Genomic DNA, 13,654 nt, shown 5'->3' with positions numbered 1-13,654 from the left:
TCTCCTCCTTAAGGCACTCAGCTCATTCCTCCTCTGTTGTCCTGCTTCCCCAGACCTCAAGATGATTGCTCATCTACACCCCCTTTCCTTGTCCCCAGTGAAGCTGTTTCTCGTCACTTATCCTCCAAGGTGACAATGAATCCATATGAAGATGAAAATAAAGCAAGATAAGAAAAGGCTCTCCAGGGCCTGTGCCTGGAGACATCAAGTTACATCTTTGTTTGCTACCTCAAGAGAGTGACGTCAACGGTGTGTCAACAGAGGTAGAAGAGAAGGTGGCATATGCCCAGACTATGGCACCAAGATAGTCTGTAGGTGTTAGAGCCTTGCGTAGCCTTTAAAATCACAGAGCAACCTCTCGCTCTGCTTGTAGAGAGGCAAGTGGTGTGGCCTAGTGCAAGGATTGCAAAAAAGTGGCATCCAGACGTCATTCCCCTTTCCCATACCCATGATGAAGGTGATGAGCCTCTGCCCTCTGCACTGTGACCATTCGGACGTCTTCTTGACACAGTGTCCCAGGCAGCACCTTCTGACACTTGGTTGTAGAGATGAAACAAGCTTATTTACCATCCCCAGTGCTGTCGAAGGCTTTGGAGAGGAGCAGATGACAAAATAACTGAGCCTCTACTTCTCCCAAAGGAACAGGGAGAAAAGAATCACTGATTTACGGAATTATTGTAAGACTGAGAGATAACATATGTGAGAACACAGCAGATTCCATGGATCTTGGTACACAGTAGGTGCTCAGTGACTATAAACTGTCATTCTTATTAGGCTGATGCTGATGGGGAGGTAGGTGGGATGCACAGCTCTATACTATGAGGAAATTGGAGATTGTGAAAGAAAGGTGCTCTTGGTGTCTCTTTGTTGTCCTTCTCTTGTGACATTGCAGATGGAACTATGTATGTCTCAAGTCTAATCAATAAGGGTTGAAGAGTCCTCTTCAGAAACATGGCTCAGGATGGCAACTCACCATTGGCGAACTCTAGGCCCAGCAGGTTAAGAAGATCACACCCGGGGGCACCCGGGTGGCTCAGTTGGTTGAGCGTCCGACTTCGACTTGGTTCATGATCGTGCAGCTCGTGAGTTCGAGCCCCGCATTGGGCTCTGTGCTGACAGCTCAGAGCCTGGAGCCTGCTTCAGATGCTGTGTGTCCCTCTCTCTCTGCCCCTCCCCTGTTCACGCTCTGTCTCTCTCTCTCAAAAATAAATAAACATTAAAAAAAAAAAAAGAAGATCGCACCGGGTAAGCAGTCTGTCCCACAGTACCCCAGTTCTGGTTATGCTACTCACAGGCTGAAGGGCTGAAGAAAGTCCTTTATTCTGAGCCCAGTTCAATTTTCTATTAAACACATAATAATCTGACTCTAGAGATAGGTATATTGATGGTATAGTGATGGATTCACTGAGGGTAGTTACATGTTTTGAAAAAAAATCAGGCCCTGAATGAATAGTTTGTATTTATTTTTTTTAAAATTTTTTTTTCAACGTTTTTTATTTATTTTTGGGACAGAGAGAGACAGAGCATGAATGGGGGAGGGGCAGAGAGAGAGGGAGACACAGAATCGGAAACAGGCTCCAGGCTCCGAGCCATCAGCCCAGAGCCTGACGCGGGGCTCGAACTCACGGACCGCGAGATCGTGACCTGGCTGAAGTCGGACGCCCAACCGACTGTGCCACCCAGGCGCCCCATGAATAGTTTGTATTTAAATAACACTTTTCTTTGCAGAAAATAAGAATTCTTTTTTTAAAAAAACTTTACTTAGTATTATTTGTTAAATGTGCTTCTTATGTCTCTGGCTATGTCATTATTTGCTGTGATATGTAAACTCCTAAGGGCAGGGATGATGTCTGCTTCATTTATTTTTTAGAGCACCCAGAATAATGCCATGACCAACGAGGTTTTTAATCCATTTGTATGCTACTGTTGTAGATTGGAACAGAAATTGCATCCCATGCTCATAAAGAATACTCTTTCATTCTTAGACTTTCCAGAGCCAGAAATCTAATGAAATATTTCTATTAGGACACCATTCAATATCATTACATGCAGCACAAATGTATACTTATTGGTTTATTTTAATTCCTGAAGTATCAATATTAATTGATTTTCTGTTATAAAAGCTGCCCAATGTAGAAAATGCGAAAATGCTGAAAACTATATGAAAGAAATGAAAAATCATCTTTAATTCCCATGCCAGAAGATAATCACATCAAACATTCAAACTTTTTTTTATATGACTCATTTTAAAGTGTTAATATTATCTAATACTTAACTGATTTTAAGACTTTCAAAAGGTTTCTTCCTTTTGATTTCCACCCTTTCAGTTAGTGATCCTGTGTTCTTTCCAGGAAGAATTATTGTTTTGTTATTTTCAATGTATTGAAATGTTCTGTGAATTAAGGGAAAGCGTTTGCTGTCAGCTGCTAGCAACTGACTCCTACTTCGAAGGAAAAGCTGTGGTGCCCGTGAACGGAAATTAATCCATCTTGCCCCAGTGCATTTGTTCCCCTGAGAACCAGGTGAACTACTTTTGACTGTTTCCCTAGGATTATGTCACCCACCAAGGTAACTTTCTGTTTCAGCAGGTGATGTTAAGAAACAAAACAACACCCTTTAAGTTAATCAGTTTTGGAAAATAGAGACTGGCTTTATATCCCAAGGCTTTGATGTGTTTAGTGGTTCCTGTAGGGATCTGCCTCTCTTTTGTTTTGATTGACAAGACCCTTCCTATATATTTGAGCAGTCAAGCAGCCCAGTGACAGAGGGTAGAGACATTTACCCAGAGCAAACTTCTATCACTCATCGTGATTTTCAGGAATCTTGGGTGCAGGTGTGAACCTTAAAAGGAGTTAGCTCCAGCAAGATCAGGTAAGTGCTTCTCCATATTTGTAACTTCATTCCACCAGAAGGGAAGTCTGAAGAACCCTGCTAAGGTGACAGATCAGAAGTGGATCGGTAGAAGTGCATCAGACCGAGAGATCAGATTTCAAAGTAAATAACTTTGCAGCAATAATGAATGATTTTAAGCAACAACAAATTGAGGATGTTCCATAAATGCAGTGTCCACTCTTACTTTAACATCCAGGTAGGCTCTGTCCAGGGGGCCAAGCGTGAAGGGAATGATTCTGGCTCCTGGAAAAGCACAGAAAATGACCAAGACCCAGAAAGAATAGACCTGACAGTAAATTGGGATTATGTTTTAAACACTTCTAATGCTTTCCAATATGTATGTTTAAACTGAATCACAACTGGGTGCCTATTACAGGGGAGGCATAGAGCAGAGGCAATTGGTAGCTAATACGATACATTTTTATGATGTCGCCAAGTCAGGTGCCAGGTTTCATAATATCTTGTGCATACCCATGTTTTATGGTGGGTTGGGTTAGTAACCATACATCTGGGGCACAGTTTTCATTTATCTACGCCCCTCCGATTTTCCAGCCACGACACTGAAAATGTAATTTTGTGTCGGCAGGTAACATGGCACTACGTACCCTAGATCTGAGCATAAATAATTTCATGTGTTATGTTAGGGTATGCATTACTTTTGGTGTGACTCATATTTTGAATTTATTTTGAAGAGACCATTGGAACAAACTTCTTGAACACATAAGTTAAGTCCAGCAGTTGGGTTGCAACAAGGAAAAGCCTGAGGATGCCCTGGGAGGGTTGGGTGTCTAATGAGCACAAGGGGTCCATGGAAACCATACTGGAGTCAGGGAGAAGAAAATTCGGGCACCTGTGTTGGAGTCTGTGGGCTTTTACACATACTTGGCTCATTTCTTCCGAAATGCTAAGAGCAAGGTGCCTTTGACAATGACCATCATATCATTGGTCGCCCCCTGGAAGGACGCTGGCTCTGTTAATAAACTCTCTTCCCTTTCCCTCTCTGAAGGAACGCCATGAAGCTGGCATACCTTTTCCTCGGCCCCATGGCCCTCTTCCTCCTAGCTGGCTGCATCTGTGTTCTCAGCACGTCCAGTGGGAACCTGCTCACCTTTGTGGGCTGTGCCGTGAGGGAGTTTACTTTCCTGGCCAAAAAGCCTGGCTGCAGGGGCCTTCGGATCACTACGGATGCCTGCTGGGGCCGCTGTGAGACCTGGGAGGTGAGTCTCAAGACAAGCCAAGGTAGCAAAGCCTTCAGGGTCGGCCGCCTGGGTTGAATCCTAAGTGTTCACTTTTTAAATAAAATGAGGTAGAGTGGGGCATTTCTGCGGAATTTCTTTAAAATAACAATTATTTGGCATTCTCCAAAAGTAATCTGAAAGAAGCATGATCTTGCCCCTCTAACAAAGCACTGATAAAATTAATATTTTTATTTTACACAGTGTCGTATATTTGGGAATCATCTTTAGGGGGTTATGATGTGCTATTATTCTATCCATTTTACAGATGGCAGGAGAAATTCAAGGAGTAAATGGCTGCAAAGTTACGTAGACAGTCACTAGAAAGTTAGGGATAAATCCTTGGTTCAAGCATGTAACCCACACTTCTCTATATTCCTCTACCTGTGATACGGCCAGCCAATCGCCAAGAGGCAGGCCTTGAACTATCTAGCAGGTGAGGGCAGGTCCTCGATTCTTCCCTCAGTGGCTCATGCACAGCCCTGCCCTGCCCCAACTCCCCATTGCAATTCTTAGGGATCTCAGAGATTATCATCCACAGATCCACGAAGTCCCTTTGTATTCAATGATATCCAGCCTTTTAAGAGGCAGTGCATTAAAAATGAGGATACAAATCTTGGACAAAGTTCGAACCCTATTGGGCTGAGATGAGGAGATGTTTGCCAGGTGAGCAGAAAAGAGGCCCATTTAGCACCCTAACCCATCATACCCCAGAATGACTGTTGACTCTTTCTACTGAGGTTTGGCTTCATTACTAAGCACAAGCTCTGATTCAAAAACCATCACCCTGGCTCAGAAACCTTAAATGACTCCCCACTACTGCAAATTCCAAAACCAACTTCCAAGGTCTTCAGCAATATGAAGTCTGCCCATTTTCCTGGGGTCTGTACATATCCCGAGCTCTGGTCTTGTCAGACTGAATTTGAAAAGGTTTATTAAGCACCCCTCATGAAATCTCACTTTTGGTCTTTTTCTCATGTCCCTTCTCATGTCTATCTGTCATTATTAAATAAATTCTTTGATGTTTGCATCCAGTGCCAACTCCTTCCCCAGAGGTTTTCTGAGTTGCTGGCCACCCCTGACTTGTGTTCACCTTTTGCCTTATTTTTTCCCCCACCACACAGTGCTAGGTTCTAAGTTTTTTGAGAGTGGAGTTTCATTCCTTTGCCTTTGCCAGCCCTTGTTGCAGTGTCATGTATGAAAAAGACCTTCAATAAATATTTGTTGAATTATGTGGGATTGACCTCTATCTGGAGTCATACGCTTTTTTTTTTTTTTTAAGTTTATTTATTTTCTTAAGTAATCTCTATACCAGACATGGGGTTTGAACTCATGACCCTGAGATCAAGAGTTGGATACTCTTTCAACTGAGCCAGCCGGGTGCCCCTGGAGTCATACATCTTTTAACCTAATTGATGCCAACTTAGAAGTCTGTGAACACCATGAGAGGACACTGCCATTGGAAAAAACAGCCATCCATTCAGGGACTCAGAGAGCAACCTGCTGTCACTTAGATAAAATTATGGCCCCATAAATGGATTGGGTCCTGGTGACAAAATTTCCAAATTACATAAAACGACTCCACCTAATTAGCTTTATTTTTGCATCATCCAGGGGCTTGAGACTTAAGAGCCAAATAAAAATTCAATTACTAAGGATACTGTGGCTATGACTGGACATCAAACTTCCTTGGGCGGGTGTGGGGGGTTGGGGGCAGTTGGCATCTTCTCATACTCAGGGCTCGGCCTGGCCATGCCTATCCCCACTCAAAGTTCATCTCTCTGGTCTTTGGAACTCTCTCTGGGCCTACATTTCAAACCTTGTTTCCTTCAACTAAGCTCGTTTTCGCTTCTCTTTAAAAATTGATGAATGTCTTTACTTGGATGCTCGTCACCCGCAGGAGGTCAGGGACTGTGTCCTCACTGGAGAAATAGAAGCACCAAGACCTTTAGACAACAAGATTCTCCTTAATGTTAGCCAGCTTTTATTTATGCCCTTACTGTACTAGGTACCGGGAGGTTATGTATAGAAAATTTAAGATAAGAGACCAAGATTTATTTTCCCAGTAATCTAAAAGTTTCTGAGATATAAAGTGCTTATTTTTGGTAACTTAACTGGAGAGCATGTCTGAAAATGAGGATGTCTGTGACAGCAAAGCAGCTGGATTTACTTCAAAGGTGGAACTATTGCTGAAAAGAGCCTTTGGCCATGGCCTGGGGTTAGGGTTGCCAGATTTATCAAAAACCAAGTCAAACCAAACCATGATTTCACTTAAATGTGAGTGTCACATAAACAGCAATTGTTTTTTGGGACCCAGCTGGTCCCAAATCGAGGCCTGGCAGGGCGGGAGGGGAGAGAAGAAAATACCCCAGTCTCACTGTGCTCCGTGCCCCGATCTTCTGCCGAAGTACATGGGAAGGAAGGGAGCACGGGAGCTCGTTGATTCGGTCCATAAATATTCAACCTGGGTAGGAGGTTGAATAAGAGCGGAGAGTGGGTCTGAGGGGGCTGATGGGTGAAGTCCAGCATAGCTATCTTCTGGGGTGCTTACCCAAGATGCCACAGGCAGTGTTGTTGGCTGTGAGAGTCATAAGGCATCTGTAGGCATCTTATTACCCATGCAATGAGTAGAGCCATACTTTATACTAAAAAAAATTTTGTTGTTTATTTGACATTCAGATATTACTGAGTGTCTTAGATTTTACCTGGCACCCCTGCTTGAGATTCCAAATTACTGAGGGTAAGAGGACGTGCAGCAAACTGAGGAGGGTAAAATGCTACCTGAAAAGTAGGAGGAGGCAGTGATATCGGATGGAAGTCCTTGTCAAAGGCAGAGCCATTATTCCTGCGACATTCACGTAAGAAGTTCATCCTGGGCCTCCGTTTAACATATTTTATTTACCCAATACAGGTGAAGGCGTTGGTTTTTGAAAGCTTGTAAGTTGTTATTTTTGTTGTTACTTCCTTATCCTTGCAACTACCCTGATAAGAACAATAGATTACATTTACTGAGCACTTACTTCGTGCTGGGCCTTGTGCGGTGTGCATGTCATCCTACCGTATCTCCACAACACGGCTGTGAAGTAGAGATTTTATTTCACAGAGGAGGAATCTGAGGCTTCAAGAAGTCAAGTGGACTTTCCAAGGTCTTCAGCAAGTGGAAGAACAGGGGCTCAAGGTCAAGGGTCTGACCACAGTATTTGAGATTTTTTTTTACACGGTCTTTTGGTTATTTATTTATTTATTAACACTCATGGCCATGAATTCATAGGGAATGGGCCCCAGCAGCTCAGGCTCCTTCCCATTGGTTCTCACAAGGCATGAGAGCAGGCTGGCGCTTCAGCTGGACCCAAAGACCTTTCTCTTTGGCTTCCTTCTTTTTCTGATCATTTTCCTTCACACACTTCAGGAAGCTGTCTCAGCAATTTGAGTACTTAACATGCTCAATACATACATTAATTTTCTTGGCGAGAATATTGCCCTTAACTTGTTTGCTTACAACGATGCCAAGAGTTTGCTGGGTGACACCGTAGACTCTGCCAGTCTCGGCATAGTTAACATTTGTGAGGCACTCTGTTTTGAATAGCGCCCATTCCCTTGATGTCCACAATATCACCTTTCTTGTAGATTTGCATGAAGGTGGCCAAAGCAACTCCATGTTTCCTAAAAGGCCTAAAGAACACATAGCGGGTGCCTCTTCTCTTCTCCTTTGTGGTGGTCATTTTGGTGAATTATTGGAAGACGGGGGTTCCGCTACAGGGTTTAGGATTTTAACTACTACTTTGTGCTGATTTCCTGATCTGTATTCTCTTCACAAAATTATCTTTGAATTCAAGATTTACGAGAGTTGAGGGCAGGAAGTGAATCCTTTGATTATCAGAACAGCGCACAGGGCATTCCGGAAGCTGCCTTGCTGTTTTCTGTCATTAAATCAACAAATAGTTATCGAGAACCTGCTGGGTGACAGGTACTACCCTGAGTAGTAGAGGTGCAGCAGTGAGTAAAATGGGCAAAAATCCCTGTCCTGATGGAATTTGCTTTTTAGAGTGGGAAAAATACAACACAAATTAATAAAATAATGTAATATATCCTGTGGTACTGACAGGTGCTATGCAGAAGAAAAAGCAGGAAGATGGTGGGAAGTGGCAGGGTGTGGAGGTGGGATGTTGTGATTATAAATAAGATGGTCAGGAAAGGATGTTCTGGGCACTGGGAATAGCAGGCCAAAGACTCTGGGGCGCTGCTGTTCTTGGTGGATCTGGGGGACAATCAGGAGAAACTGTGGCTGGAGCAGAGTGAGGAAGCCAGCAAGACAGGGTGGTCGGAGACATAGCAGGGGGTGCAGGGGTGGGGAAGATGATGGAGGGTCTTGAGGCTGAACGTCTTTGATTTTTACTCTGAGTGAGATGGGAAATCATTGGGGCTTTGAGAGAGAAGAGAGAGGAATCTGACTTACATTTTGAAAGAATCACTTGGGGCTGTTGTGCTGTAAATTGACCGTAGGGGGTGATGGTAGAAGAGAGACCAGTTAGAAGACTTTTGCAATGATCAGGATTATTCATTTGCTAAATATTTATTGAGCACTTGCTATGTGCCATGGGCTCTTTGGGAGCTCAGGATAGGGTACAGAAAACAGGTTGCTGCTCTCAGGAATTTGCTTTCTGTTGGGAAGAGACAGATTCACAAGTAAACAAATGACTAACGAGTTAGTTTCTGAAAGTGATTAATGGTACGGAGGACAAGAAACAAGATGGCATGTTCTAATGGGTTCCCTGTTTTCTACCCGTGAGGATAGAAGCCCATCCTGGAACCCCCCTACATTGAAGCACATCATCGAGTCTGTACCTACAACGAGACCAGACAGGTGACGGTCAAGCTGCCCAATTGCGCCCCTGGAGTGGACCCCTTCTACACCTACCCCGTGGCTGTCCGCTGCGACTGCGGGGCCTGTTCCACTGCCACCACGGAGTGCGAGACCATCTGAAGCTGGCGTGGCCTACAGAACACAGCTGGCAGCTTTGAGCTTCACGGACCCAGGTGCACGGGCAACCTGAGCAGCTATACCCCCTGGATTCAAGGACTGTTTAATTCTGACCACCTGTGGAGGAGGTTATCCGTCTCCCTTAGGCCCAACTCCGGCCTAAGGCCCAGAGGCAGCATACTGATGCTAAAAATGCAAAACAACAATTGTGTTTTCGCTGAAATAATTTCTCTGGTTCACACACTTGCAAATTAATTTATCTTTGCCTTGAATCTCAGAACATAATTTGTATATACCACAATCCTCCTCCAATCCGGATTTATAATACGCTAATAGTTTAAGTGCAGTGGGAGTAGTTAGGAAATGGGTCTAGAAAGTCTTTAAATTCCCATCTCTTATTTAACAATTGGTCTTCAACTAGATTTAGGATCAAAGGGCCAGATATTAATAAAACCAAGGCTTTGTCCTCAAGCCCCCAAAGAAAATCCAATTGCAAGCTTCCTTAGAGAAAATACTCCCTCCTTCTTTTAACTGAGCACTTATCTCAGGTTAAAAAGTGCTCAGATTAAAAAGAGGAGGGCAATAGTAGCTCAAATTGAAACGTGTTTGGTTCTGGGTGATTCTTTTCCCGAGCAAAATTCTTGAAGCTCCTCCTTCATGAAGAGGCCCCTTTGTGATAAAAACAAAAACAAAAATGAAACAAAACTCAGGAGAAAATGTGAACTGGATCCATCGTTTAGGTTTAAAAATGTACAGAACTAAACTCTGGTTTTAGACTCATGGGATGCTCTCCCAAAGCTATGGCCAAAACGATTAATCACAAATATTCTTTCCCATTTAGCATATTTTAAATTTAAGTTGTAATTTTTTAAATTTGGAAATTTTGCATGTTTATAGGGGTAAAACTGCATTGCTGGCTTGGGGGAAAGTCCGTGATCATCTAGGCCTTGTGCTAAAATCTTACAGCAGCTGATTCTCTGTGACTTTTTTTTTTTTTTTTTTTAACTCTGGTATTGTGCAAGTGTCTTTAATTCCGACATTTTGAGGGTTGAAATGAACTCTGTTCCTTTTTTTCACAACACGCCAGGAAAATCTGTGTTAATGCCAATAAAGCATGTTCTTTGTCTTTTGGATTCATGAAAACTTTCAAAAAAGTCTTTTTAGTCTTTAATATACTTGGAATAGCAATAGCAAGCACATTCAAAACGAATTTAGAATGTCATGTTTAGTAAGAGACACAGACAAATGACTGGATATGGTAAGTCCCAAGGTGGCTCCATCTGGACTCACATCCTTGGCATATCCCAGCTGGGAGCCAGGAGCCCTCCTTGAAAGAGGAATTGGAAAAGTCCTCATGAAAACAGAAATGTGACTGTTGGGGTTGACGGTCAAGGACTGGGATGCTGAGGTGAACACCTGGGAACAAAGAACAGGAGCAAAGTCCACCCCAGTCCTTAGTGCAGATCTGTTGTTAGGCAAAACACTCTAACACAAAAAGTAGTGGGGAGCCTGGGATCTCGGCCGGACAGTGGGTGGCGATTGGGAGTAACCCTGGGTGACACCTCACAGGTGTTTTCAACCCATCCCTAAGAACTTCCCTCAGAATTTTCTGACAGAAACAGCGGCTTCTTAAAGAAACTTAGGGAAAAAGGGCAGAAGCAGTAAGGGTTTGCCACAATTGGAGAAGTGACTACAGCATGAGTAAGGGGCCAGGAAGGAAACGAGTGATACACTGTAGCCAGACATTGAGGACAAGTGAATGGAGTCGCTATTTAATGTGCTGGCAGAGTTAAGGAAACCAACAAGGGGTGATAAAACACTCTGAATGCTTGTTTAGAAGCAATGAACATCCCTAGGCTGAAGGAGAAGAGGAAGTGACCATCAGACCCCAGAGAGAGCTGTGACCTTCCTTTCTTAGGACGCAGCTGGTCCGGAATCAAGGCCTGGTAGGGAGGGAGGTGGGGGAGAAGACACCCAGTCTCACTCTGCTCTGTGCCCTGATCTTCTGCTGAAGTTACATGGGAAGAAGGAGAGCACGGGAGCTCATTGATTCCGTCTATAAATATTCACCCTGGGTAGTAGGTTAAGTAAGAGTGGAGAGTGGATCTGAGGGGGCTAATGGGTGAAGTCCAGCATAGCTGTCTTCTGGGGTGCTTAGCCAAGATGCCTCAGGCAGTATTGTTGGCTGTGAGAGACATAAGGCATCTGTTGCATCACAGTTACTAAGACTCCTTGTGATGAATTGGGACGGGATACATATGGAAAGGTATGTACTGGCTAATCAATATCTTTTACATTGGAGAGATGTGGGAACAATGGTAATTGTCAGGACTGTGGGATTAGTTAGTTGTTAAGTACAATCGAAGCACTCAGGGGATGGTGTAAAAGCCACATCTGAAGCCACCCTCTTCTCCTGGAGCTGAAGGACGGACTGTGCTGAACAGCAGGCCTCAGACCTAAGCGGGAGAGCAGCTGAATTATTAAAAAGGCTTGGGGCATGTGGGCGGCTTAGTTGGTTGAGCATCTGACTCTCGATTTCAGCTCAGTCATGATTCCAGGGGCGTGGAATGGAGCCCCACGTGAGGCTCTGTGCTGAGGGTGGAGATTCTCTTTCTGTCTCTCCTTCTGCCCTTCCCCTCTGCTTCCTTTCTCTATCTCTAAAAATGAATAAATAAAGAAAATAAAAAAGAAAAGTCTGGATCCCCAGCCGTCTTCTATCCTTAAGTCAAGTTCCTCCTAGGGAAGGAGTGGGACAGAAAGACCTGGAATGGGGACAATTAGTGGATGAGCTTGAGGTTCCCTTACAGAAGGGGCCCACTCCTCCTTGCTAGAGATCAGCCTCCCCTTGCTGAGACCAGGCTGAGTCTCCATCCACAGAAAATGCTTTACATGATAATACCTGCCTTCCTCAAATACTGCCCATGACCTCTCATGGATAATTAAGGTCAAGTCTAAGGATGACTCCACTGGGGAAGGACTCTCTGTATGATGGGAGAACAAGATCTTCCATTGAAGCTTCCTGAGGACCTGATGAACGTAAACAGAGATGGGGTAGAACACAGTGAGGATGGACCTGGAGGGCGTCAAACTCTCTTATCTCAATGGATGAGGGGGAGGGTGGCAGAATATAAGACCGGACAAGAGCTTTTTAATGGGGACGTCGACCCATGAATCAGGATTTAATATCTTTACCAGGGCACGTGGATCTGGTCCCAATGTGCTATTGGGATGGCTCTTTAAAGTTTGGGGGAAATGGGGCTTATACTAATGGAGAGAAGATGCCAGAACTGTCCTGGAAGGATATTTGAGGATAAAAAGCTCAAGGAGGTGGGCCTGCTAGGATGGATTTATTACATAAGACCCGAGAACTCACCAGTGGCTATGTTCATCTGGAGGTTCGATGGACTCCCTTCGCTAAAGTGCTAAGGAATGCACCTGTGAAGCTCCATGGTGGTTATCCTTTGCAGACTGGGGTGGAAGGCAGGAGAAGCTGCCATGGAACCAGGCTTTCTGGTCTTGGCAGAGATGAGTGGGTCTGGAATAGCAGAGACCCAGCAATGACATGTAGCTGGAAGGGGCAAGGTAAACGTAATTGCTGTAACAGGCAGCACAAGCACAACAGCAATCAGAAGACTCTCATCTGCAGGCCCTGTGGTGCTGGGTAGTATTCCACGATGTTCCTGGTCCTTGGTATTAAAAGACCTTCTACAATAAATATATATTAGAACCAAAAAAGCTATTAATGAAAAAGAGTGGCTCAGTCGGTTGAGCGTCCGACTTCAGCTCAGGTCATGATCTCACGGTTCAGGAATTCGAGCCCCCCATCGGGCTCTGTGCTGACAGCCCAGAGCCTGGAGCCTGCTTCAGATTCTGCGTCTCCCTCTCTCTGTCCCTCCTCACTCACACTCTGTGTCTCTCTCTCAAAAAATGAATAAACATTAAAAAAAATTAAAAAATAAAAGAAAAAGAGTGAAATACCTCTCTCAATGCTAACCTTGAACCTTTTTCAAAGCTCTTTCTTCCCTCTTCCTTTCCCTCCCCTTCTCTCTTCCCCATCCCTCACTTCCACAAATATTTTTTTTCCCACAAATACTCATTACCCCTAATTTTGTGCAAGGCACTGTTTGGGAAATAAAGATATAAATATTATTACCATTTATGGATTTTTTTCACTCTGAGCAGGATCCTTTCTGTTAATTCTTCGGAATTCTTGCGTCGCCTATGCTCCGAGTCACTGGAATGGCCATGTTACCATTACCACCTTACACCTGATGAAAGCAAAGCTCAGAGAAGTCAAGTGACTTGCCCAGGATCCGACCGCTGATAGGCAGCATGCGCAGGTTTCACTGCACACTCTTTCCACTGGAGCATGATGCCTTTTTGGAGTGCTCCTTCCTAGTGGTTACTGCTTGGGGAAGTCTTTGAAGTCATTGATGTTAGACTATCTCTTGCCATTGGTTAGCGTGTTGGCAGCCCCTCCTGGAGGTGGCTCAGTTGCAAGCTTGGGTTGTTTTATGGAGATGGCAATTTTTTTCTAATTTCCTGT

At 44.1% G+C, this 13,654-nt stretch overlaps 1 protein-coding gene across 1 annotated transcript; it reads left to right on the top strand.

Annotated features, from left to right (window-relative positions):
- Positions 1–2,757: 2,757 nt before the first annotated feature.
- GPHB5 (glycoprotein hormone subunit beta 5) lies at positions 2,758–10,241 on the top strand. Its single transcript, XM_058740822.1, has 3 exons — positions 2,758–2,871; positions 3,899–4,109; positions 8,923–10,241. The coding sequence occupies exons 2-3, from the start codon at positions 3,906–3,908 to the stop codon at positions 9,109–9,111; spliced, it is 393 nt and encodes a 130-aa protein (XP_058596805.1). The 5' UTR covers positions 2,758–2,871; positions 3,899–3,905; the 3' UTR covers positions 9,112–10,241.
- The last annotated feature ends 3,413 nt before the right edge of the window (positions 10,242–13,654 follow it).

This window comes from Neofelis nebulosa, chromosome 7 (genome assembly GCF_028018385.1).
Source record: "Neofelis nebulosa isolate mNeoNeb1 chromosome 7, mNeoNeb1.pri, whole genome shotgun sequence".
NCBI classification, from domain to species: Eukaryota; Metazoa; Chordata; class Mammalia; order Carnivora; family Felidae; genus Neofelis; species Neofelis nebulosa.
Note: the sequence above shows the minus strand (reverse complement) of the source record. Positions and strands in the feature narration are given on the sequence as shown.